The sequence below is a fragment of the Ixodes scapularis genome, unplaced genomic scaffold (assembly GCF_016920785.2).
Source record: "Ixodes scapularis isolate PalLabHiFi unplaced genomic scaffold, ASM1692078v2 PGA_scaffold7__128_contigs__length_106722199, whole genome shotgun sequence".
In the NCBI taxonomy this organism is placed as follows: domain Eukaryota; kingdom Metazoa; phylum Arthropoda; class Arachnida; order Ixodida; family Ixodidae; genus Ixodes; species Ixodes scapularis.
In genome coordinates, this window is record NW_024609882.1 from 99,627,645 (window position 1) to 99,653,147 (window position 25,503).

At 47.1% G+C, this 25,503-nt stretch overlaps 1 protein-coding gene across 1 annotated transcript in view; it reads right to left on the bottom strand.

The window, feature by feature from the left end:
• The window catches only part of LOC121833096 (sorting nexin-17-like), a 56,227-nt gene that overhangs the window by 13,135 nt on the left and 17,589 nt on the right, over window positions 1-25,503 (bottom strand). Inside the window, exons 5-7 of the mRNA XM_042286172.1 lie at window positions 9,706-9,846; window positions 1,187-1,249; window positions 782-892 (exon numbers count right to left, since the gene is read on the bottom strand). Of these exons, the coding sequence (XP_042142106.1) occupies window positions 782-892; window positions 1,187-1,249; window positions 9,706-9,846 (315 nt within the window). The remainder of the gene's footprint in view (window positions 1-781; window positions 893-1,186; window positions 1,250-9,705; window positions 9,847-25,503) is intronic.

Here is a 25,503-nt window from a genome sequence, read left to right on the forward strand (position 1 = left end):
AAAAGGTTTGCTGAAATCCTTCCAAGACTTTGTCCTTGTTCTTGACGATTGTCGAGAGTGTTGACAAAGGAAGGCTGAATTCCTTGGCGATGCTTGACTTTGTCCGACCCCCTTTTTCAACTTCTTAGACGAGGGCCACTTTCCACTCCAAGGTCAACAATCTGTGCTGCCTCGCCTCTGCCATCTTTGCGGTGGTTACGATGTGGCAGAAAGCAAACAGACGACACTGCCACTGCAATAACATTGTCGAAACGAGACGGAGGCGGTGCGTCCGCAACGCTTCCTTCTTTTCTTTTTTTTCTTTAACAGCCGTTTTTTTTGTTAGGGTTATTTTTAGGTTGCAGCCGCTTTGTCCGCAATGGAGATAAGCTTTCTTCTTTAGCTTTAATCCTTTCAAGCATTTTTTGTTTTTTTTTTTTGCATACAAGGTTTTGAGGTATTCATTGATGGCCATTTTGGAAACTTTTCGAGATAAGCAATGTCAGAATACATGGTGCCTATGGGGATGAATTTTGCAAAGCCAAAAAAAGATAAGACTTAGCCGATCTTTCGAGATATCTGTGTTTGAGTTAACGGGGGTTTACTCTAAGTGTGTGCATTGAGCTCCCTTTAGTTGGTGACAGGGTTCAGGGGAAGCTGGTCCCTGCCCTTTAGCAGGACAAACGACAAAGGTCGCCTCCATCGTTGGCTCTGCTGGAAAGACGTGAGAGGAGCTTCCCTTGAACCAACATAAAATGTATAAAGAAAATGCCCCTCTCGACTGCAGGAGAGATCCGGTCACCTGGCTGCTGACCACAGTGACCCACTGGAGCTTGTTCTTGCTCATGAGGTACTCAAAGGAGAGCTCCAGCCTCTGCTGGGTGTGCCCCTCTCCGTTCACCTCCTCTCCCACCTGCAAAGGAACAAAGACATAACCCATCTCTAAAAGCTCACTAGAACTCTCCCAGCACAAGTGCTTCTTGCATCAGCCAGATTGACAGTTTTCTGTCGCTCACATGCTCGGGTAATAATGAAATTACGGCAATTTGATGACTGTACTTGGTCGGGTAATCTATAGCAGTAATGAACTGCTTTTGATCCGCAATTCTGAGCCTCAGAAACTGAAAAATTTAGATTCTAAATCCCTTTTCCAACCTGCGTTGCATGTCACGAGAGAGGCGGCTGCAGTGCCCAGGAAGGTACTCACGGCGGTGGTGATCCTCCAGCAGCGTATCCTCGTCACTCGGAAGCTGACCTCCTTCACCTGGTCCTGGGGGAAGGAACTCGAGCTCAGGCCCCGCTCCCCCCCTGCCCCCAGATCTCCAACAAGAGCCGGGCTCTCTCCATATCAAAGGCACTCCCGTCGTTTCTAGCGGGGTTCTGGCAGTCCTTTATACCATGCTACGAGAGAAGACCCATCTCGCTGGCCAGTTTCACAATGCTTAGGAGGGTCTTTCTGCACGCGCGACAGCCCCTCCGCGGTGCCGCAGACCACGAGACGGCGCGAACCGTCTTGCGCACCGTCACCTACCTCCCGCAAACGAAGCTTCCGGGAGCGTCACGCGTGTGCCAAATGCTCGGTGATATCGGCCCATTCGAGCGCTTGTGTCGGGAGTCTGAGCTGCAAATGGCGGCTCAGACTCCCGAGCCTCTGGGCAGCCAATCGCAACGTGCGGGATGTCACGACTGGCGGCCAACACAAAATCGAGCGGGACTGGGGCCTTTGAGGGTACGCCGGTACGCCAGCCGCTGCCGAGAAAAGGAAAAATGTGCAATGGCTGACGCCCCAATAGACTCTTTTTACAAATGCACCCCCCCAAATGGCACTTTGGGATAGCAAATCGCCATGTTTTGTCAGCTTCCTCCACAATGAGCTGAACCCTATTGCGCCGTTGCATCGGAACTTTGTGTCGTCATTTCATGATATTTTGCCACACACAGCTCTCTGCCTCATCCTGAGCGCCGCCGCCATCAGTTTCTGGGGTGCACCCCTTACTGTGTTATATGCAGCAAAGTTACCTGCTCATACGTGGGGAAAGTTTGTAGTTCCTCTACTTCTCGCACCATGTTTTATGTCATCACACTAATGTACGAGGCGTTTAAAAAAAAATTTTATAGAGTTTTTTCATTACAAAAATAAACTATGCATGGCCAAACGCTCATTCTCCGCTAAAAAGGTAGAGCTAGAGGTCACAACCAGATGCCAAAGTTTCAGCAACAACCAGTATTTTATTCCAAGTTTATAAGGAGGGTTCAGAGTTTTCGGTTTAAACCTATAAAAGTTTGCCGAATCCATCGGTTTTAACCGAAACAGGTCAGTTTCTTAGGGCTGCATCGAGGTGGGTGGGACAGGGGGGGGGGGGGGGGGGGGAGAGGGAGAGAGGGCTTTGCAAGGTTCGACATGGTGTGACGTCTTCGTGATTGCCCTCTTCCAAAGTTCAACATGCAACAAAAGAGGTCTTAAATTGGCCTTCACATCTCTGTCCTTTCTGTGATCGGGCCGAGTGTGTCAGGTTCCCGGTCCTAAAAAAGAAGATTGGATGTGGGCTATGCTTGGTAGAAGAGCGTGTTGGTTAAAGTCATGGATGAAGAAAGAATAAACAATTAAAACAGGGACAACACAACCACATCTTTCATGTGGGCTAGTATGTGGTTTTTCACTTCATGCACTTCAGAGGACATCAACAAAAGCTGTTAATACCTTTCTTGACAGCCTCTCTCAAACTTCCCTGTAATTAAAAACATATACCGTATTTACTCGCACAATGAACGCACTCGCGTAATGAACGCACCCCCCAAGTCGGCTCTCAAAATTTTGACTTTTTTTTTCACTCGCGTAATAAACGCACCCCCAACTCGGACGTCAAAATTTTGACCCCCTCTCCCCACGCGCGCGAAATGAACGAACATTTTTATCCTGGTGCAGCGAGGTCGCGAATGCATGGGCAGCATGGGCGAACAAAACGCCTTGCAAAAGGCGTTAAAAAAAATTCGCGAAGATCCAACGGAAGCAAGAAAAAAAAAAACATGGAGAGGTGCTTTTTTTTTTTTTTTTTGCACAGCGCAGGTCTGGACTTTGGGTTCGCGCGCCGCCGCGCGCAAGGAGATAAGAAAGAGAAGCGGAGAAACGCTCTAAGCGAACGAAACAGCTTGCGAAATCTTATACAATCTTGTGCGCAACAAAGACGAGGACAAAAGCAGAGAAGAGGACACAACAAGGCGCACAAAGCGCCTTGTTGTGTCCTCTTCTGCGCCTTGTTGTGTCCTCTTCTCTGCTTTTGTCCTCGTCTTTGTTGCGCACAAGATTGTATAAGATGTCAAACCAACTCGCCCAAACAACCACTCAGCTTGCGAAAGGCGGCACAAAGAAAAAAAAAGCCCACAAAACTAACAAAAAACAAAAACAATTTTTTTTTTTTTCGCACAGCGCAGTTTGGTTACGGGCAGAGTTACGGGGGGTCGCGCTCCGCGCGCAAGGAGGCAAGAAAGAGGAGCGGAGAAGCCCTCTAAGCAAACAAAACAGCTTGCGAAAGGCGGCAAAAAAAAAAAAAAAAACACGGAACTGAAAAAAAAAAACAGAAGAAAAGGAGGAGCTTTTTCTTTTCTTTTTTTTTTTGCACAGCGCAGTTTGGTTACGGGGGGGTCGCGCGCCGCGCGCAAGAAAGATAAGCGGAGAGCCTTCGCCTAAGCAAACAAAACAGCTTGCGAAAGGCGGCAAAAAAAAAAAAAAAGGAACTAAGAGAAAAAGAAAACAAGTTTTTTTTTGCACAGTTTAGTTTGGTTACGGGGTCGGGCGCCGCGCGCAAAGAGATAAGATGTTATTTCGATTTTTCAGGATAAAAGGTCCGTTCATTATGCGAGTAAATACGGACACAAAATTTTTACTTCGCGTAATGAACGCCCCCCCTAACTTTGCATCGATTTTTCGGGAAAAAAGTGCGTTCATTCTGCGAGTAAATACGGTATACAATAGTTTTTTTTTTTTTTGCGATTTTGCTTGTTTTTGTACGGTCATCACCTTAGATGGTCACATCATCAGAATGGGGAGGAAAAAGAAGTGCGCTGAAGATTACGCCCGCGAATTCTGTGATTTTGAGGTCTGTCCAGGCGGAAGTTGTAGCGAAGACCACGTATGTACAGTCTAAGCTCGTTATAACACACCTGGTTACAACAGACATTTGGGTATAACATACAGATTTGTGAAGTTGGCTGGTTTTCTTTTACGCACCATTGACTCGACTTCATACCTGCATACAACATACTCCTTTTACACCAGACTGAAATCTTGGTCAAAATCAAGGTCTGTTATAATGAGCGTACACTGTATATGTGTCGTTATTCTTTGAGTGATCACAAATATCCCAGTTAAAAGGATCATCAGATCCGGTGTCCGATGGTGTTTCTTCCTTATTCACCGAAAAAAAAAATGGTAAACTTTTCAACGACCTCAAGAACGACATCTAGGACGACTTCAAGAACGACACCTAGGACAACCTCCGAGACGACGCCTAAGCCAACCCCAAGAACTATGTTTCGGATGACCTCAAGGACGACTTCTAGGACAATCTCGAGGACGACATCTAGGACGACGCCTAGAGAAATTCAGCCTTCCCACTCTGGTGAAAAGCAGAGTGGAAAGGCTGGAGGTTGCCGTCTATGAGCGAGGCCGGCAAGCCGGTCGTGTGGTTGCCGCTGTCGCTCATAGATGGCGGTACCTGTCCTGAGTTTGGTGTCGACCTTTGTTTAGTACCGGATGCGATCCTGGGAAACCTAGCCCTTAACAGCTCCGCTGTAAAAATCTCCAACACAGCTAGGTGACTGGTGTAGTGTTGTGCCCATCGAACAGATTGCACCACGACGGTATTATTGTTTTCTTCCCGAGAGCAGCAGGAAAATAAAATCCCTTTTTGTTTGGAAGTCACTGGGTGTGCAGCTCTCTTGATCCCTCCTCGGCCACCTCGAGTGCTGTCTTATCGTGACCGTCTGGTCGGCCTGGTCGCGACATGGTGTCAGAACTGGAATGGCCTAGCGTGGGCCGCCTTCCATGCTAGGCTTCCCAGGGTTCAACAGCCTCAAGCCTCAAGCCGCCTTCATGCTGCTTCGCCATTGCGCTGCTTCACACCATCACGCAACCTCGTATCACATTCATCGCCAACGTGGTGACCACCTCTGCTTCTGCGTTCCGCCATGGCGAAAGTTGAGGGGGCACGAGAGTCTGGCGTCCTCCCTGTCGCCGTCACCTTTCCAAGTGTGGGCCTGGCTCCGCTGCCTAAGTTCAACTTCCCTAACCCGGACAAGTGGCTACACTGGATTCTTCAGTTCGACTATTAAAGTTTTCCGTCGGGCCTGCACCAAGCGTCCGGGGAAGTTCAGGTGCACACGCTGCTCTACACAATGGGTTACAAAGAAGCACGTCGCATTTTTGAGACGCTAGGCCTGTCTTGTCGGAACTCCCACTCCAGACCATCCGTGGCAGCGAGTCGGGGTGGACCTGTTTGAACTGAAGGGACTGCACTATGTCGTCATTTGTGGACTACTTACTCTCACTTCCCGGAAGTGGTGAGCCTTTTGTCTACGACATCAAGTTCTGTCATTACCGCTATGAAGAGCTCCTTCACTTGTTTTGGAATCCCGGACCCTGTGGTATTAGACAACGGTCCACATTTTTTTTGGACAGAGTTTGGTTCCTTTGGGTTCGCACATTAGACAAGCAGCCTGAGGTACCCAAGCAAACGGGGAAGCGGAGCACATGGTCCGGACGCTCAAGGAGTTCTGTCAAGTCGGACGACCAGCACATGGCCTTGCTGGTCTATCGTGACTCCCCTGGCGTGACTGCCTACAGCCCCTCGGAACTGCTGATGGGGCGGTGCCTACAGACTTGGCTTCCAGGGGTCACCAGATCACTCGCTCCCAAGTGGCCATCGCCAAAGGTCGTCAGACGCCGAGACAAGGTGGTGCGAAGTCGTCAAAGGAACGACTTGGAAGCAGGCGAGGACGCTTGGGTCCAGGACATTTCGTGTGCGGCAAGACCAGGCACAGCGACCCCATTCCTACGTCATCGAGGCGCCTAGTGGGGTTGTGCAATGCAACCGAAAGCATCTGGAGCCATCCACTGCCAGCCGCACCTGGTCAGTCAAGCCCCGTAGCTGCGCCACAAGCCAACGTTCTGACTCCTGACTCGTCGGATGTGCCTAGCACCTCTGGGACTGCTCAAGGTGTTCGGGCCCCCGTTATGGGTGGCAAGTTGAGCCACTAAAGAGGCTCAAGTTATAAGCTCGAGGTTTGGCTACAGAAGACCCTACGAAAGAGGGATGTAGTGTTGTGCCCATCTAACAGATGGCGCCACCGTTCCACACGGCGGTATTATTGTTTTCTTCCCGGGAGCAGCGGGCAAATGAAATTCCTTTTTGTTCGGCAGTCACTGGGTGTGCAGCTCTCTTGATCCCTCCTTGGCCACCTCGGTTGCTGTCTCATTGTGACCGTCTGGTCGTCCTGATCGCGACAACTGGTGCGCGACTGAAAAAAATTTTCTGGTCCTGGTTTTGAATCAGGGACCTCTCTACTGGAAATGAAGGGGTCCATTTCCGGTGGAGAGATCCAGGGACCTCTCCACTAAAAATGGAGAGGTTCCTGGTTCGATACCAGGACCAGGCAGATTTTTTTCGGTCGCGCACCAGTTAACTAGCTGCGTTTGGAGATTTCTGCTTGTCCTTATTTTCGTCATTAAATTATTTTCGTCGTTATAAGGGATTTTCCGAAAATTTCCATAAGAAAATGGGGCTCACTTTTGCCCACTTTCGGTTTCTACCGCCATAGAGCACCATGCATTCGAGAGCTCCGTCATCTACCATTTTTCTATTGACATTTTCAAGTAGTCATTTCTATCTTTTAAATAAAATATTGGTTTGCGCTGAAACATTGGCATCTAGCTCAAACCTCTAGCGCTACCTTCGGGCAAACCTTCGGCGATGCGAAGTTTATTTTTGAGGTGAAAAAAACCCCGTAAATTTTTTTCGGGGACACCCTGTACATACGCATCGCGGTTTCTTGTTTCCTTCAAGTCCAGTAGAGAACAGCTAGAACCGTCCCGCGTCCTCATGCCCCAATTCTGTATGAGCAGTTCCTGACATCGCTCACCTAGCTCATTCTGGCCATCAGGCGTGGCCAGCTGACACTACACATCGGCGAATGTGAAATGCCGGGCAACAACAACATTGTGGCGTCTGCTATAGCGACCTAAACATGGCAGCCTGTCCCAGTTGGCACTAGGGGCGCCCTTTTACACGTGGGGTCTAATGGAAGACGGAAGGTCCCTTTTGGTTGATTCGGTGGAGAAGAATACATCAGAAAAGACTAGTTGTGTCTGAATACCGAATAGTAGTTCTCGAATAGAATACCAAATCGAATAGTGATTTTATTTGTAGAGATTTTTCAAAGTGAGCTGCGAATGAGATTATTATATGTGCAAAGTATGTGCCTGGGGCAGTATATCCTACCTGCCAACCTAGCAACATAAAAATTCGGGAGACCGCCGTGCACAAGGGGGGGGGTCAAAACAATAATTTTCTTTTTAGTTTGACAAAGAAACCACGTGAAGAGGCACTCAGCTCGGAACAACTGCCAATGGTGCCCTTCTACGGCACAAACGTGGTTCTGATGCTTTCGTGAAGCAATGTGTGTCTTGATGTCAAACTTGCCACCGTGCAAAACGCTTACACATCACAGCCGCACATGATACAGAATCCATACTTGTCAACTTTCTGTGAAGCGACAAAAGCATGGAAGCTCAGTCGCCTATTATCTCAGAAATACTTGCAAGTACTTCCTGGCTTTTGAAAGCGCCACTGATTGTTCCAACTAAACTCGGGGAAACACTAAGAACAGTTCGGTGTTCCGCACCTCACTCGACGACCTGACAAAGCCAACTGAAGCCTAGTGCACCCATGATCATATAAAGCCGTGTTCGAAATACGCTCAAACTTCCTCAGAAGTAGAGGTTTCGTACCTTGGCGTTTGAAAATCTACCCTCATTTTATGCGGCTGCTCTGAGTTTTCATGAGGTAACCCGCTGGAGTAACCTAAACCTACTCTCAAGTAACTCGCACTGACACGTGCGTGATGATTTTAGCAATAGGGCGGGTGTCATAAAAAAGTAAAAATAAACCTAGAGTGGCCATTCTTCGGGAGTTTTGAGGTCGCATCCGTACAATTGGGAGATGCTATCAAGATTCGGAAGGCTCCCAGATGATTCGGGAGAGTTGGCAGGTATGGAATATGGATCTCTAAGGAACAAAAGCTCAAATGTATACAAGTTCTCGTGAAGAAAAAAAAAAACAGCTGCTGATGGATGTTGGGCACTAAAGATCCAATTTTATGGAGCAAACATAATCTATCTACCCTTAACGTCACAAAGACCCCAGTTACAGCCACGCGTGCCTTTTTTTCTCGTTAAAAGCATGACTTAACACCGCGACATGTCCTTTTTTTAATATTTATATATCTCAGAAAAGGGGCATTTTGCAATATGTGGTCTCAATTTTAAGGGAGGGAAAAGAAGGGCACCTGGCGTTTTAATATTATTTATTTATATATATATATATTATACATATATATATATATATAAACAGATAGCTGTTTAATCTCAGCAAACAGGCTTAAACAATATAATCTGAAGTAAGAAAAAAAACATGGTTAGGTGGCGCAAGTCACCGTCCAACTGCCGCTATGCATCGGTTCCTCCGTCTTAGAGAGCCTAGATTTCAAAGAGGGAGCAAGGAAAGCTGAAACAGGGGAGACGGCTTCAGTGCAGATTGGTCGTAAGTGTGCATGCGTTGTGTTGTTGCGTGCAAAGAAGGCAAGCAAACAGAAGAGCGACGACGACTAACTTGTCGACGCTTTCGTCCCCTTCTCGCAGTTTGTAATTCAAACGTGGTTATCAAACGGTTGGAAACCTTCTCAAATCTAGGCACACTATTTTTTCCTTCCATTTCATTCCGAATGAGAATTTGCAGGTTGCAGTTCCGAAAGAACAAAGAAGTGAAGTCGGCTGGTTTCGTTGGCGTAATTTTTTGTGGCTTTCTATATGAGATCTTGCAGTCGCCGATTTCTGCGAGTGTGGTAAGTGTGTTCTACATCGGCGCTTCAATTTGAAACGAGGGGCTTTACTCGTGAAAAGAATTAGGCATGGCGCAGAATTCCAGCCTCCCCACAATTCCTCTCTGGAAGCAGCGCAAACGGGATGTTTCGGTTGTGATTCAAGGTTAGATTGCGTCACAATCATGACTAAATCTCCATGCTAAGAAGCTTGTGGCATTCGTTTTCTTTTTTCTAACCTGTGCGTTAGATTTTTGTGGAATGGTAGGACCAAGATGTGTTTCTCGCATGATTGGTCGAACATGACGGTGCTAACATCGGAGGAAAAAACAGCTCTTTTGTTAGCTCCACGCCGACCGTGCGTCTTTGGCTCAATATATGGAATACTCGAGCGTCCGAATACTAGGAATTTGATTCGCGAATCCAATTATTCGGGAACTCGCTATTCGCTTCGAATTCGTGTGTTCCGAGTATTTGCACACCCCTAGAAACGACTGCTACCAAAGCCTTCCTTTGTCCTTTTGTAGGGCTCCCAGAGAGCGGGGAGCACCCTCCCGTGATTGGGGGCTGCCGAAAGTATTTCTGAGTGCGGCGAGTGTAACATCCGCCCCTCCCAGGCAGCGTGTGACGTACCTGAGCCAGGGCCAGCCGGAAGTTGAGCTCCCTGCCGCCGGCGCTGATGAGCACCCTGGTGTCGGGCTGCGGGTAGTCGCAGTGGCAGGGGGCAAACTGCAGGTAGCCGTAGTACTTGAGCGTGCACGCCAGCTGCAGGTACTGCAAACACGCCCTCCTTTAGCACCTGCTTCACTCCAGGCAGGCTAGCATCATCAAATCGAAGGTAACAGCGCAAGGTCAATCTCGGAAGGACAAACAGAAGCGCTGTGTTTGTCCTTTTGAGATTGACCTTGCGCTGTTTCGTTAAGACTGGCTAACATGTTCACCGTGTCTTCCTCACCAAGGAATGAGCCAACGCAGCATCCGAACTGGCAGGCGCCAGCTTCCCAATGTTGTCCGCTAACGTGAGCGCGGCAATGCTAGCCAAGGTTGAAAGTGCCGTTGCGGAGGGAAGCCCAAACCGGACGGCGGCCGTCTGGCGAACCCCCGGCAGTTTCCACGAGCTTCGGTGCACGCTCGAGTCCCGAATTATGGTAGGTTTGCCCGAGCGAAGGGTGACCTCTCGCAGCACCGTCTTTTTGGTGGCCTAGCTGGGAGCCCAAACTTGAGTTGCTGCATCGGTAGCGGACGCCGTTTGGAAAATGGTGCAGCTCTAACTGGCTTCACACACCAAGTCTGCAGGCGCATCTATTGACATTCAATGATCATGGTGGACGGGCTTTATCACGCAGGAGAAGGCCGCGTGGCACAATCCCGCGCATACTTGGGCTCGTTTGTCCTGCTCTCCAATGGGCGAAAAAAGTTTAAACTAAGGACTTAAAGCGGACGACTGATTTTCTCAGGAGCCTAATATACTAACGAGCCTTACAAAAAAAGAAGAGGTTTACAATTCTTAGTAATGCCGCATTAGAACGCAGCTCTTGAGGAGGAGGAGGGGAATGTGAGGAGCAGAGGGTATGCCCCACCTCCTAGCTAAATTTAGCATCGAAATGTTACCACTAAATTTAGTGGAAAAATTTCCTCGTCACATTTAGTGGAAAAATTTATTTTTTCTCCTAACTTTTTAAATTAGCGGGGAAAACTTTTCCGCTAATGGGGAAATTATTCTAGTAAATTTGGTGAGTAAATTTTTCTGCTAAATTGAGCGGGAAAAGTTTTCCGCTAAATTTAGAGGAAAAATTTTCCTGCCAAATTTAGTGGGAAATTTAGACAAAATTTTTCTCCTACATTGAGTGGGAAATTTAGACAAAATTTTTCTCGTACATTTAGTGGGGAAAATTTTTCCGCTAAATTGAGCAGGAAAAGTTTTCCCATAGTGCAATGCGCAGCTACGTCCGCTTGGATTATTCCCATAATGCAACAGGCGCAGTTACGTCGACGGCGACGCCGCTCAAGCTGGAAACGGGCGCCTGAGAGCTGTGCTCTAAAACATTTTTTTGGCCATTCAAGGGGCAATTTTTTCCCGCTGGAACATGGGGGTAAAGCACCAGACTGGCAAAATTTCCATCACATTTTGGTCCAGAGACTCATCCGAGGGATTCCCAAGCAGGCTTCCTTTCACTCAAAGTAGAAGCATGCTGCGGAGTCCCTCCTAACCCCGAGTCTGCCTCGCAACAGAGATAGGGCTCTAAATTTGGTTTATTTATCAGGAAAAGTTTTTGTGACAGACCTGTCCTATTCATGCATTTACAAAAATGTTTTTTTTTTAGTTGTGTCCTTTTATGCCTGGTTATGTCCTAGAAGTGCAAAACCTGGTTATCACGCTTCTAGAGTTTAAGAGAATGGCCTCCAAAAGTCTATTTTCTCAAAGAGACACTGACAGGGTATCTGGTCCAGCAACCCAAAGCCCACATCTCAAAATTCTTTTTCTTTTACTCCAAAAAAACTACCAACTGAGAACTGGCCAGTTTGAGCCGTGCTCACGCTCTTCTCCGTGGTCACCTGCCAGTCAGACACACCAAATATAATCGAAGCAGTGGATCATCAAAGACACACACTCAATATTAAAAAAAAACAAAGAAACCCATTTTTTGTGGCTTTTAAAAGCTGCGAATACTTTGATTGAAGAAAAAAAAAAGAAAGAAATAGCATGGAGTACATATACTGTGCACTTCTCAAACTGGTGTCGTATCGCAGGAGCCGTGGGCTGGATGAACCGGACCAAGCGATGGAAGCAGACGACGGGCGTGGGACCTCTACCTCAGAACTGTCATTCGAGGTACCGGTGAATCTGTCTATCTTCGAAAGGAGAATTTTATTGTTTAGCGATCGAAACACGTAGGGTTTATTCCGTACGACACACCCGACCACCAAGCGTGATTCGCACGAAGATGTCGCCGAGTCGTTGCCCCTTCTCGTGGCTGAAGACATTGCTCGCCTTACGAACACAAATTGGTAAGAGCTTAAAAAACGTACAAATGCCAAGCACAAAGTGCTTGATGTTTGTGCAATATTCGTTTGCTTCACAGAGCCAAAGGAATGTAGGGAAAACAAAAAACTATGTGGTCGGCTGTAGCAGTGTGATTTCCGGCAACTCTCTCCTCTACATTTCTCCCTCCTCCCCCGTCCCCCTGTCGTGGCCATTAACTCCGTGCTCACGTCTCAATTTTGGCAACGAGCGGTTGCGTTTTTTGTTGTTGTTTTTTGCTTTATTAAAAATATATGTGACAGTGTAGCAAAATATTGATTGGGTGGTCTTCCGACACCAGCAAAAATTAAAAAAAAACTTTTCGGGAGTGTCAGTGTTCCTTTGTATTGCATCAATTTGATGAAATCGAGCATATTAATCTCGCTAATGTAGGAGACAACAATAACTTAAAAAGTCTAATTTTGCGTCAAGTGACAGCCTCACCTGCGGGTAAAAAGTGGAATCGATAAAAAAATGGTAAAATATAAGGAAAACTGTTAACGTTCCTGCATGCGCATAATGTTGAATGACTACACTAATTGCTAGAGGATCTCAAATAATGTTTGACGTCACATTCAACATAAAAATTAACAAGACAAAAAATAACTCCCTTTTTTTTCTTTCCGGTTTTATGAAAGTCTACTTTCTTGGCAGTCGTATAAATAAGCTTAAAAAAGGAAGCTACGGCAATCCACTCCTCAAATGACAGTTTTAGAGCAAAAAAGAAAACAGCTAAAACACGAAGGTGAAAAAAGTCCCTTTGAAAGTCCGAACAGCCATTGAACATTGGCTGGCCACGCAATCTCCTCTTTATGCTCCTCCGCCGCCTAGCACGCCTCGACTCCAGTTTCCCTCCTCTTGTGAGGCGCCACGCAGGATTCCGGGACAGCCTCTCGCCCCCGTGGCGCACCTCGACGGTTGTGGGCTTCCAAAGCAGTGCGTATCTCTCACACATATTTCCTACACTTTTAGGACAACACACATTTCCTACACTATTGCAAATAGAGATTGCCATTATTGGATTCACATTTTTTATGGAACATTCCAACTCATAAAGCAAAACAAATAAAGGAATAAATTGGAACGAACACGATCAAATTAAACGAAAGCAAAAATTCTAATTAACCGAGGTCGAACTAACGAAAGTTTACTGCAATAGTTTCATCTCGTCCATTCATTTCCGTTCGGAAAGGAGCTCTGCTTACATAATCTCTTCAAAACTCATACAATATTCTGTTTTCTTTTGGGCTAAGTAATGCTTCCTCCAAGTATTTGCTTCTCAGCCCTTTCTCATGCCAATCAACTCGGACGACAATACCACCATACTAGGCTAAAAGCACGAGCTTCGCACAAAGAGGCATCTCTGCTCCATCGACTCTGCTATGAAAATTGTTAGCAAAGTAAAAGCTGTTGCATGAGGAGATATTTGTTTCCATGACTGGTGAGCCTAGTGAATTGAGACTACAGTGTGATTGCTCTTGTTCTATTGAAAACGGACAGCATGTTGGTGTTCTAAATCGGATCAGTCGTGGGACCAAAGTATATGCAAACCAAAGCAAAAGATGTCGCTGGCAAAACGGCAAGCTAACAAAAAACAGAGAGCACGAGATCCCTTCTCTGGAAAATACCTCCGGTATTGCTGGGAGAGTCGGCTGCTTTCCAATATAAAACAGAATTGTTGCTTCTTTTTTATCCCAACCCTTTCCGGTTAAACCTGGGCCTTTTGCGAAATTTACCCAGAGCTGCACAATTGTCAGATACAGTATAGACCACTTACTACGTAACCGCTTATAGTGCAGGACCGGGTATAACACGTTTTTTTTAAACCACCGGTTCGCCTCCCATAGAACTCCATGTAATTACATACCGCTTAAAATGCAGGCGCGCAAAGGGAAATACCGGTTACAGCGCGGTTTCTGGCACAGCCCGCCGATCGCGCTGACGACCGGAGCAGCGAGCACGCTTCCCTGTGCGACACTAGATAACGGCGCTGACGGCGCGAGCCGCAAGCGGAACTCGCGGGGCACGGAGGTTGCTCGATGGAGCGGGGAGAAGCGAAGAGAGAGGCTTCAGTTGCCATGGCGGCGGAGGGACGCACGCACGTGTCGTTCACGTGCGTGCGTCCCTCCGCTGCGTTGGAAACAAACCGCAACGACAGACCAATCGCAGGTCGAGGAGAAGGAGGAGAAGTGTTCGCGCGCGTCGCATGCCGGTCGCGGGCCGGCTGCTTCTATCCGCAAACATGGCGTCAATTGTGATCGTCGTCGTAGACGGCGTTCATCTCATCGTTCGCGTAAAAGCGCTATCCTTGACTGCAAATTTTCGTTGTGTGTCGCTATGATAACCCAGCACGTACTAGAAGGGAAGATCCACCTACTTGTGCGGCGATGTCGTGGCGGCGCTCTCAAGACGGCAGAAACGCCCGTGTCGTCGTGTTTGTTTACTTCGACTACAGTGGTGATTTCTAAGCATTTGTGTCCTCGAACATCGCCCGGATTTCTTATTTGGCGCATTTCATGCGTGTGCTCAAGTTCAAGGTATTAGTGGCGCGTACCGGTATGAAGGATGCGAATTTTCACGCGTTTTCATTTCCGGAGAAAAGTGATTAGGGTTAGCAATCCTGAACGCTCGCAACGTCCGTCCGCAACCCGCGACGCCGTTAAAAGGCTGCGCCAGGCAAAAGCCGCTCATTTCTTTCAAAATGTGTGACACACTTGAGACATAACTGTACTAGTCTGGTGAAATAAAGACTTTCCTCAAACTAAGCTTTATTTTTCATCTAACATAGAAATAAAATCTTTTACAAAGGTAAGTTGTCTGATGGCATGTATTTTGGCCTGAAAAATTGATGTTTTGGTTATAGCGCGGCACCGCGGCGCTTATAGTGCGGATTTTCGCGACTCCCGCGACATACGTTATATGCGGTCTACACTGTATGACAATGGTGACTCAATGGTTACAATTTTCAGGAGTTTCCAGCCTGAATCACGTGCAGTTCTTTCCCTTTCCCAGTTGCAGATGACAAAAATAAACAACATACCACCAACAACACAACATACGCACTCCCCTCAAAACAATTAAAACTCGCGTTAGGCATTTTTTTCGTTGGTTGCACATAAAATAACATCATTTGCATTGTTGTTTTTTTTTCTTTTTCTTTTTGGTGTATTCATCTGGCTATCTGGCCCCCACACAACAATGAGTTTGAGACTCCTGCCACACATGAACTCAAAACCTCCTTCGCTTCGAAATAGAACATCCCTGTGGCATCCTGGCACGATAATAATAATAATGCCTTTATTTTCTCATCACACCGATGATCACGTTGAAAGCACTTTCCTGCGAGCGAGCAACCAACCCGTCAAGCCTTGACTGAGGAACCTCCTTCTAAAGAGATAACAGAAACATTAAATTCTGGAGGTGTACTCACCAGTAACCATACTCAAAATTATGACACATTTTGATTTCCATTATAGAAACTCTTTGGCTCACCGCCAATTCTGGAGGACCGGGAATTTACTGTAATTACCTGATTCTGATGCGCACATTTTTTCAAGAAAAATATAGCTAGAAATGGCATGCACATTACAATCCAATACGAAACCGAAACAAAAACCGAAATCATGCTACCTGCAGTCCCACTGTCATCGCTATTACAAGATGCCGGCGTAGCCTCTGCGCCCTCTGCGCAACCACACGTCACCCTCCGGACACAGAGCGAGTTGCGCGGGTTAAACAAAGATGGCGCCACCATAGAGGTGTACAGCAGCGCTCGCGTGGTCGGAGGCGCTCATTACTAAAAACTAAAGAAAACAAAAATGAATCAAACCTGATTCAACTTTAGTTATGACTGCATATTATTTTACTAAATACAAATTACGTATGCTTAAAAATATAATATATTTTTTAAAAATTCATGTCAACATCACACTCTCGAAATGTTGCTTTCTTCTGTTTTTTGCGTTTCTAAAACGAAACCGCTGCCAGTTCATCGGTGGACCGTTGTGGAGGCATCCGTGGGTCTGCTCGGTGCTTTCGCTCGCCTTCGGAGCGTCAAGCTTCGGCACCTGGATCGTCGCATTGCGCGAGCCTCGCACTTTCGGGCAAGTGGAAAGCTTTTCGTGTCTTTGAACCACCTCATTTGTGCGGTTACGCAAAGTCGTGACCAAGCAGCGTCGGGGACAAGAAGCACCCATTCGTTCGGATCCCAACTGACGACAATGAGTTTGAAAGTTTTCACCCCAATTGAAACTTTTCCTAAGCTGATCTTCCAGCCACAAATGGACCTTTTTCCAGTAAGGAGTGCCCCATGACGGTTTCGCCGCCTACTACAAATGGAGGGCAACCGGACTCGCCTTCTCCCATAGGAACAGATTAGCGTCGCAAGAAAACAGTGCCCCCCAAAAATGGCGAAAGGGCGGTCAAGGTCAAGTGGAAAGGGTGTGCGCGTGCGCAGACGCTTACTGGAAAAAGGTCAATTGCACCATTTGAGGGTTTTGTACTCTTTCAGGTAATTGAATATATGGTTTCATTTTTGAAATTTACAAAATGTCACCGTGATTTCATTGCGATGTACCCGTTTCGACAAGCATTCTTAGCACGGTTTTGTGGATGAAGACTGTCCTGCAAATATTTCATGATCTGTAGACTGTTGGCGAAATATCACCTCCTCTACCTCTCGTCGATCTGGTTCACAGCAGTGTCGATCCCCGTCGAGTTAATTGTAGTCTCTATATACAGTATAGACCACTTACAACGTAACCGCTTAGAGTGCAGGACCGGGTATAACGCGGCTTTTTTAAACCACCGGTTCGCCTCCCATAGAACTCCATGTAATTACATACCGCTTAAAGTACAGGCGCGCAAAGGGAAATACCGGTTATAGTGCGGTTTCTCGAACAGCCCGCCGACCGCGCCAACACTAGATAACGGCGCTAGCCGCGAACGGCACTCGCGAGGCAAGAAGGTTGCTCGAAAAAGCGGAGAGAAGCGAAGAGGAAGGCTTCAGTTGCCATAGCAACGGAGGGACGCATGCACGTGTCGTTCATGTGCGTGCGTGCGTAAGTCCCTCCGCTGTTTTGGAAACAACCGCAACGACAGACCAATCGCAAGTCGAGGAGAAGTGTTCGCGCGCGTTGCATGCCGGTCGCGGGCCAGCTGCTTCTATCCGCGAACATGGCGTCGGTTGTAATCATCGTCGTAGACGGCATGGTGGAAGTTCATCGTTCCGCGTAACAGCGCTATCTTTGACTGTGAATTTTCGTTGTGTCTCGCTATGATAACCCAGCACGTACTAGAAGGGAAGATCAACCTACTCGTGCGGCGATGTTGTGGCGGCACTCTCAAGATGGCAGAAACGCCAGTGTCGTCGTGTTTGTTTATTTCGACTACAGTGGTGCTTTCTAAACATTTGCAGTGATGTGATTGGCCTAAGCCATTTTGGAGCACCTTTTGGAGCAGCCAAAACAGTGTTTCGGAGCAAAAAAGGTGGCTTTTGGAGCAAATATTCTTAGAAAAATAAAAATATTTGTTTTAAGTGCTGGACAAATGAAGGGCACTTTGTGCTGTGTTATGACGGAACTCGCTGTTTCTGTTTTTACTGCCGAGGCATCCCACAAGTGTACAGTGTTGTAGGCGTTGCCGAACAATTCCGAAAAGAACGCTCGCCACCGTTTTACTGGTTCTTGACGTGCCAGATTTTCGTTAAAAGTAAGCGAACGCAAAACAATGGATTGCAAGCGCCCCGGCTGGTGCTCTGCCGTGCCGTCATGTTCACATGCACGTGAGGGCAACTTCAGCAAGCTTGCAGTGTCACGTGCTTCGTCGCGCGAGCAGAGACAACGGCTGTTCAATCGAAACCGAAACAATGCCACTCCGCTCCGTCGCCAACTGCATCCCAAAATCGTATGCAAAATACAACTGTCCAGCATTCGACAAAAAGAAAAAAAAGAACAGTCCAGCGGCGCGTGCTTGCCAGGCCGGCAGACGAGGTACAAGCTAAATAGAAAGAAAAACAGAACCTAAGCGCATCGATGCATGACATCGTGAGCCAGGGCCAAAAGTTTTTTGGAGCGCTCTGAGCAAGGACTGAACCCGAGACAAACAAGCGCGCTGTGTGGGTTCAGCGTGCAGACATTGCCTTCTTTGCTTCAGCTCACTTCTCCTCACCAACGTTTTTTTGCGACAGATTTTTCACGTAGCGGGGTCCCTCTCGAAAGATAGCCCGCCGAGAGAAATCTAGGCAATAAATATTTTGACGAGCAGTCTTGGCGTTAAAGAGGGATTTTTTAGAAGAGGAATGTCGATGAACACGTTTAGAAAGCGCCATACCTGCAGCGACGTGGGGATGGCAACACCCGACGTCGCACGACCACGGTGACCCAGTGGTCGCGCGAGCGTTTCAGCTCACAAAGTAACTCTCGCCGCGCAAAAAAACGTGGTTTTGTTTCACAGCATGATGGCATAGCTGGCACCCGGCACACTAGCGACGAAGCGTCCGCACATTGCCGCGAAAAAAAAATGTAAAACGAAGACGCGAGACGAAATTCTCGTGACGACGAGGGCAGCGAGGGCGCGAAACGCGAGACGGCGGCAAAAGCCATGCAAGACCGGATGGACAATTGATACCGGGTACTTTGTGTCGGGCGGCCGCTTGCGCCACCTATAGCTCACGCATGCTCAATTACGGTTCTCAGTTTAGTTTCGGTTTTGAAAGGCGACCGAAGTTGGACTTTTGGCGCAGGCTTGGCGCAGATTAGCCATATTTTGGCAAAATGTAGCAAGATGTAGCAGGGTTAGCCCCTTGGCGCAGTTTGGCGCAATTGGCGCAGCAATCACATCACTGCATTTGTGTTTTCGAACATCGCCCGGATTTCTTATTTGGAGCATTTCGTGCCTGTGCTCAAGTTGAAGGTATTACTGGCGCATACCGTATAAAGGATGCGAATTTTCATGCGTTTTCATCGCCGGAGAAAAGTGATTAGGGTTAGCATTCCCGAATGCTCGCAACGTCCGTCCGCAGCCCGCAACACCGTTAAAAGGTCGCGCCAGGCAAAAGTCACTTCTTCCTTTCAAAATGTGTGACACACTTGAGAGAGAAGTGTACTAGTCTGGTGAAATAAAGACTTTCCTCAAACTAAGCTTTATTTTTCATCTAACATAGAAATAAAATCTTTTACAAAGGTAAGTTGTCTGATGGCATGTATTTTGGCCTGAAAAATTGATGCTTTGGTTATAGCGCGGTACCGCTTATAGTGTGGATTTTAGCGACTCCCGCGACATACGTTATATGCGGTCTACATTGTAAATATTCTTCTCCCAGTTTTATAATATTTCGGAGTCCACATCTTATAACATCCGCCCGTTTTTATTAATGTATCTCGTGTAGATTCTTTTACAGCCCCGCGACTAGTTTTGCCACGTCTTATTTCTTTCAGAAATAAATAGAAAGCTGGATAGTAAAATAATTTTTAAAGACACTTTTAAAATCTTGAAAGATTTACGCACAGAAAGGCGGAATGCAGACAGCAGAGCTTGATCGCGAGATGTGCTATCCGTCCTTCCATGTGTAATTCTTTGGAAAGTTTTTACACCCCCCAACGCACTCCCCTCAAAACAATTAAAACTCGCGCTAGGCATTTTTTTCGTTGGTTGCACATAAAATAACATCATTTGCATTGTTGTTTTATTTTCTTTTTCTTTTTGGTGTATTCATACAGATCCTCAAGGCATGACAATCACTCCAACAAGCCTCAGGGACAGGGAACCCCAATAGACAAAAGGTATGTCCGTGGTAACTTTTTTGTGAAGTGCACTTGATTGTTGGCCAACCTATAGAGCCTCCTGAATATGTAACCATCAGCATGCTAGGTTCCGCCGTAGTGATCTATGCAGTCTAATCTACGATCAACTGTAATGTAAAACGAGAGTGGCTGGGGCAAAGAGAATTACAACAAAAACAAAAGGATAGTAGGAGCAGCCCTCTGCAACATTTCATAGCCCTGTTTCTCTTCTTCAAGTGTATGTGTTGTGACGAGACAAACTAATGTGTTCTTACATTGTCCTGTGCAGATCCTGAGAGGATAGAGAACACACATACAGGAAAAATGAGAAAGAACAATGAAGTGGCTGGTCCATCCCATGAGCATCATAAAATCTCGGTGGCCACAACACGAAAACCTGGTTCAGCTCGTGGTTCAACTTGACGGTGCAAGCGACAGGTATCGGAAGCTCATCAAGAGGCCAAGAGAAATGAGAAATACCAAAGTGGTCTACAGAGAGCTAGGTCTACACATTATTAAGTCTCTAAAGATTTTGGTTCAAGTCTGTAAGTAAGCAACGAATAAGTTTGCTTGAATTACAGTTCATTGTGTTAACTGCTTATTTGCATGGACCAGTCAGAATGACACGAGCTTTCAACTAGGCATGAAATATTTTGGATGTGCTTCTTGAGACCCTCGAGAGACAATGTTGTCCACTGCGTCAGCAGGTTGCTCCTTGTACGATTTTTATGGAGCAAGATAATAGACTAACAGAAGCCTCTGAGCATCCACTTTGTTGAGACGCATTGTTAGCCTGCTGGTGGCCAACAACCTCTAGGCAGTTTTCTTTTTAGGGTGGGAGGGCGAGGGGGGAAATATCTGTTGCTTCGAACCAGTGATTCCAGGACCTTTGGCAGCTAGAATTCAAACTATGTATTTGGAGAGTTTCACTCTTTAAGATCTGAAGTTTTGGTGGACAACATCTGACCCACTAAAATTTTACATTATTGTCTTATTACACAGGTTGAAGAATTGATGTTTTATCGTAATATACGTTCAAGTTGGTATTTGAGATTCCACAACCTATAACCATTTAAATATCTTCTTAGACATACCTCACCGCAGGCATGTAGCCAGGATTTTGTTTCGGGGGGGGGGGGGGGGGGGGGGGGGGGGGGGGGGGGGGCCGCTCATGACAAAATGCTGTATGGGGGGAGGGGGGAGAGGAGGTCCTAGCAAAATGGAAGATTTCGGGGGGAGGGGGAGGGGGGACAGGCCCCATGGGCCTCCCCTGGCTATGTGCCTGCCTCACCAATAGGGCTGTTTGCATACAATTCTCCGGCAAAGCTGCATATTTACTTCACACTGGGTTTGCTTCTATGTAACACATATCAGAAATTATGATTATTGTGTTTTCATGTCACGGAAACAGACATTTCTGTTTGCTGTTACAGTATTTTCTCTTTAATATGGACATCTCCAGTTTCCAAAACAATTCTCTATAATGTTGGTCATCCATAATCTTGAATCACTGCCAAGATCACAAAGAATAACCAATGAAGGTGGTATGTTGTTTATTTTTGTCAACTGCAACTGGGAAAGGGAAAGAACTGCACGTGATTCAGGCTGGAAACTCCTGAAAATTGTAACCATTGAGTCACCATTGTCATATCTGACAATTGTGCAGCTCTGGGTAAATTCCGTAATCAAAAAGCTTTACTATTCTTTCTTGAAAATGATTATGATGATTCAAAAAGCGCGACAGGACAACGGACACAGAAGGAGACACAGACACAGTGCTGCATCTCCTTCTGTGTCCGTTGTCCTGTCGCGCTTTTTAATCATTATGAATCACCAACTCGCCCCAACTTTCTACCCTCGTCATTCTTTTTTGCCTCACTAATATATTTCCCCCCCTTTTTTTGCGTTTGTCTTTACAGAGGCCACAATAAAAGATAAAAACATGTATTTATCCATTTCACTCCCAAGCTAGCTGTCCATAGTACATACTTCGGGTTTCTTTATTTAACGTGACGAGTTTGAATTGTATGGGGACACATGTCAGTCCCCGAAAATATGACATTTGTAGCGGCGTGACCGAAACGATCGACCATGTTAGCGAGACAACTATTGTGTTTTTCAATCGCGAAGACCGATATTCTCGCGCTATAGTTGCGTCTCAGGTTTACGAAACTATAAGCAGTCACTTGGCGAACTAAGGCAGTAATAGTTGGTGCGCGCCGATAGCCTTTCAAAGTGAAAAAGCTATGTCATGTTCGCGCTAACAGTGTCGCACATTGTATCTTCACTGTAGCACCTCTTGCTAACGTAGATACTGCGCTCATTATTAATTTTTTTCCGCATAGCAACGCTTGTATAAAGTGACAGTGTAAATTGTTTTTCCTTGTCATGCAAATGACTGAATAAATGCGTCAACGAGTGCGAAAAATGCTGCCTCTGTTTCGATTCTCTGGAAGACGCTGACGACAAGTAACGGACTGTCAACTGCTGGACACAAGGTAGGCAAGCAGAACTTACAATTCTTTGCCATAACACGTGGTATGGCACGCGCAAACCGTAAATTTCCAAACAAAACCTACTGCGGTACCGGCGGTACCACGGTAGGGAGCAGCGGCAGGGCACGGAGGAATATTGGATTTTGAGCGGCTTCGTCTTCGCAAACGGCTAGGAAACCGCTCCAGCTAGCTCGACGGCGTCAAAAGTAATTATTAAAACGTTAGCGCTTCATTTTATGAACATAATTATCGCTGCTTATTTTAGTTTCGCAATCTATTAATAGAGCAATGAGGCTTCGATTCGTTGCAGTAATGAGCGCCTCCGACCACGGAAGCGCTGCTGAGCGCCCAGTTTTCCCAGAAATCGACTCCATTGGGTCTATGGCAGTGACCGGGGACTGCACACGTGGTCTCAATCTCGTCTTGAATTTCGCAACCTGAGGAGCTGCTCTAGCGATTTGCTTTGTTGTCAGTTGTCAGCGCCGCCGAGAAAGACAACTCGTACTTGCGGAGCTGAAATGGCCGCCGCACCAGCTAAGGCGCGGTGTTTTCATTACGAGGCCGGCCTTAAGAAGAAAGTTTGTTTATTTGCCGAGACGAACGGCAACAGAGCCGCTTCGCGTACTTTCAGTGTGGCCGAAACTTATGTTCGTGACTGGCGAAAGCAAAGAGAAACGATTTTCGCAAGCAAGTCGACCCGGAAAGGATTCAATGGGCCACGGACAGGGCGGTTTCCCGGCGTCGAAGATGCCCTGGCCGACTACGTGAAGAAGCTCAGAGCCGACCAGATGCCGGTGACAACTGAGATAGTGAAAGTCAAAGCTCTCGAGCTAGCTCACCACCAAGGCATACCCAGAAGCACCTTCAAGGCCAGCAGAAACTGGATAACAAAGTTCATAAAAAGGAAAGGGTTCTCTCTTCGGAGGCGGACTGGAATCTGCCAGAAGATGGCTGAAGTTTACGAAGAGAAGCTTGTAGTCTTACAACGGTTCGTAATATTAGTGCGCCAGAAGCATGGGTATCTGTTGGGACAAATCGGAAATGCAGATCAGACATCGATGTACCTACTTCGACATGCCCGCCAACACGACAGTGGAGGTGAAGGGAGCTAAACAAGTTTGCGTGCTGTCCTCTGGACACGAGAAGACGCGGGTGACGGCAATTCTCCGTTGCACAGCGGACGGTCACAAGTTGCCTCAAATTTGAATTTTAAGCAGAAGATGCTTCCGAAAGACGCGACACTTCCTCGAAACGTCGATGAGCGAGCCAACGAGAACGGGTGGATGGACAACAATCTGGTCATCGATTGGATAAACTGTGTGTGGCAGAAAAGGCCTGGCGCCGACCTGGGAGTGCGAGCGATGCTTGTGCTCGACGCATTCAAGTGCCACCTCGACCAGCACGTGAAGAATAAACTTGCTGCGTGCAACACACCTTGTTGTCATCCCAGGCTGCATGACCTCCCAGCTTCAGCCACTGAATGTGCGCCTCAACAAACCCGCGAAGGACTGGGTGCGGGTACTCTTCAACGAGTCGCTGATTAACGGCCCTCACACGTTCACGCCCGCCAAAGGACTGAAGCGTGCGTCTTTAGAAGAGATGGCTGGATGGCTTTTCGAGGCGTGGAGCACAATCCCATCTGCAATGGTCGAGTGCTCGTTCAAGAAGTGCGGAATTTGGAACACGATGGACGCCACCGAGGACGACATGCTGTGGCACGTGGAGAGCGACAAAGAGCTGTCTGAGAGTGAGGACGAGTGAAATGCATACGAGCAAAGTGCTTACATGTAAATATACTTCGCTTGTTCTTTGTGCACAAACACCGATTTTTCTTGCGCATGAAAACAGGGCACGCGTTAGAATCGGGTAATTACGGTATGCAAAATCTTACGACTAAGTGATGTTCACTGTGCCTCGCTCCAAGGGGAAATAAAGCTAGAGAAACTTGAGCGCGCTGTTGGCGGTCTAAAATAACTTTAGGTTCGGGCGGAGTCTCGTAAGAAGTGAACCGCTATGCCCCGTGCTGCACACCATATTTTTCCAAGGCACCCCAAGTCCAGGCCCTACCTCCGTCGTTCTTGCAGATCCACACAGTTCTGATACCAAAGTCCAAAGGCCCAGCAAACTGAAAAAAGTTGCAGTTCCATTACAATTTGTAATGTGGACTCCAAGATTTCTGCTAATATTCTGACCAGTGGATAACAGTTAGCCGATTACCGTTTAAAAGATGCACGGAGCCATGGGCAGCAGCATACCAGCAAACATGCCCGTTGCTCGGGCAGAAACGCTCCAACTTGGTCAAAGTCTTCCACCGGGTAAGCCACTTCCTTTCTAACTCCTCCAGCACGTAAACATTGGGTCTTTGCTACCAAGACTCCTCAACAAAGACTGACTGTGAATGGCACTCTTTCATCAGCAATGAATCTTGAGGTTTCAGTAAAACAGGGTTGTCCTTCATCACCTCTCTTATTTGGAATTGACTTGGAACCTTTAAGTGTTTTGGACAGCATAAAAATTTGTGGATATAAGCTGCCACTTATATATGCGCAGACAAACGTCGTGTACAGCAAGCTTTAGGCACGAGGGAAAGGTTTCGTGCCGCAACTGGAGCAGCCATCAACGAGAGCAGAGGCTCGTGCCTAGGGTCCAGGGCTAGGACACCCAGACAGTTGGTCCGCATTTCATGGTCGAGTACTGCGTCCGAGTACCTCCGTGCTAACGGGGCAATGTGGCAAGACAAGTCATATGTCCCACCAACCTTGTCAACAAATGTGATATGTCCATATTTGGAAGAGATGCAGCCCGTAACATTTTCCTCGTAACTAAGCTCCGGTACGTTCTCAGAGCACTTTGTTATACACAATGTCATCTACGTGCGCTTCACCGCATTTTTGCCACATTCGTACGAAGCTCGTCCCAGGAGCGCCGCGGTAATTTGTTTCAATCCTTGGACACTGCAGATGTCGACCTTGCGCGTCCTTTTGTACAATTAGTGTCTAGGTTTACGTTGCTCGGAGGGTTGCCGTTTCTTACGCGTATTTTTGCAACTTGGCCTTTGGACGCATTTGCCGCATTGGGTTGCTTCGACGTGCCCAAACAATTTTGTGCGTTTCTGTAAAAGAAGTTGTGGACA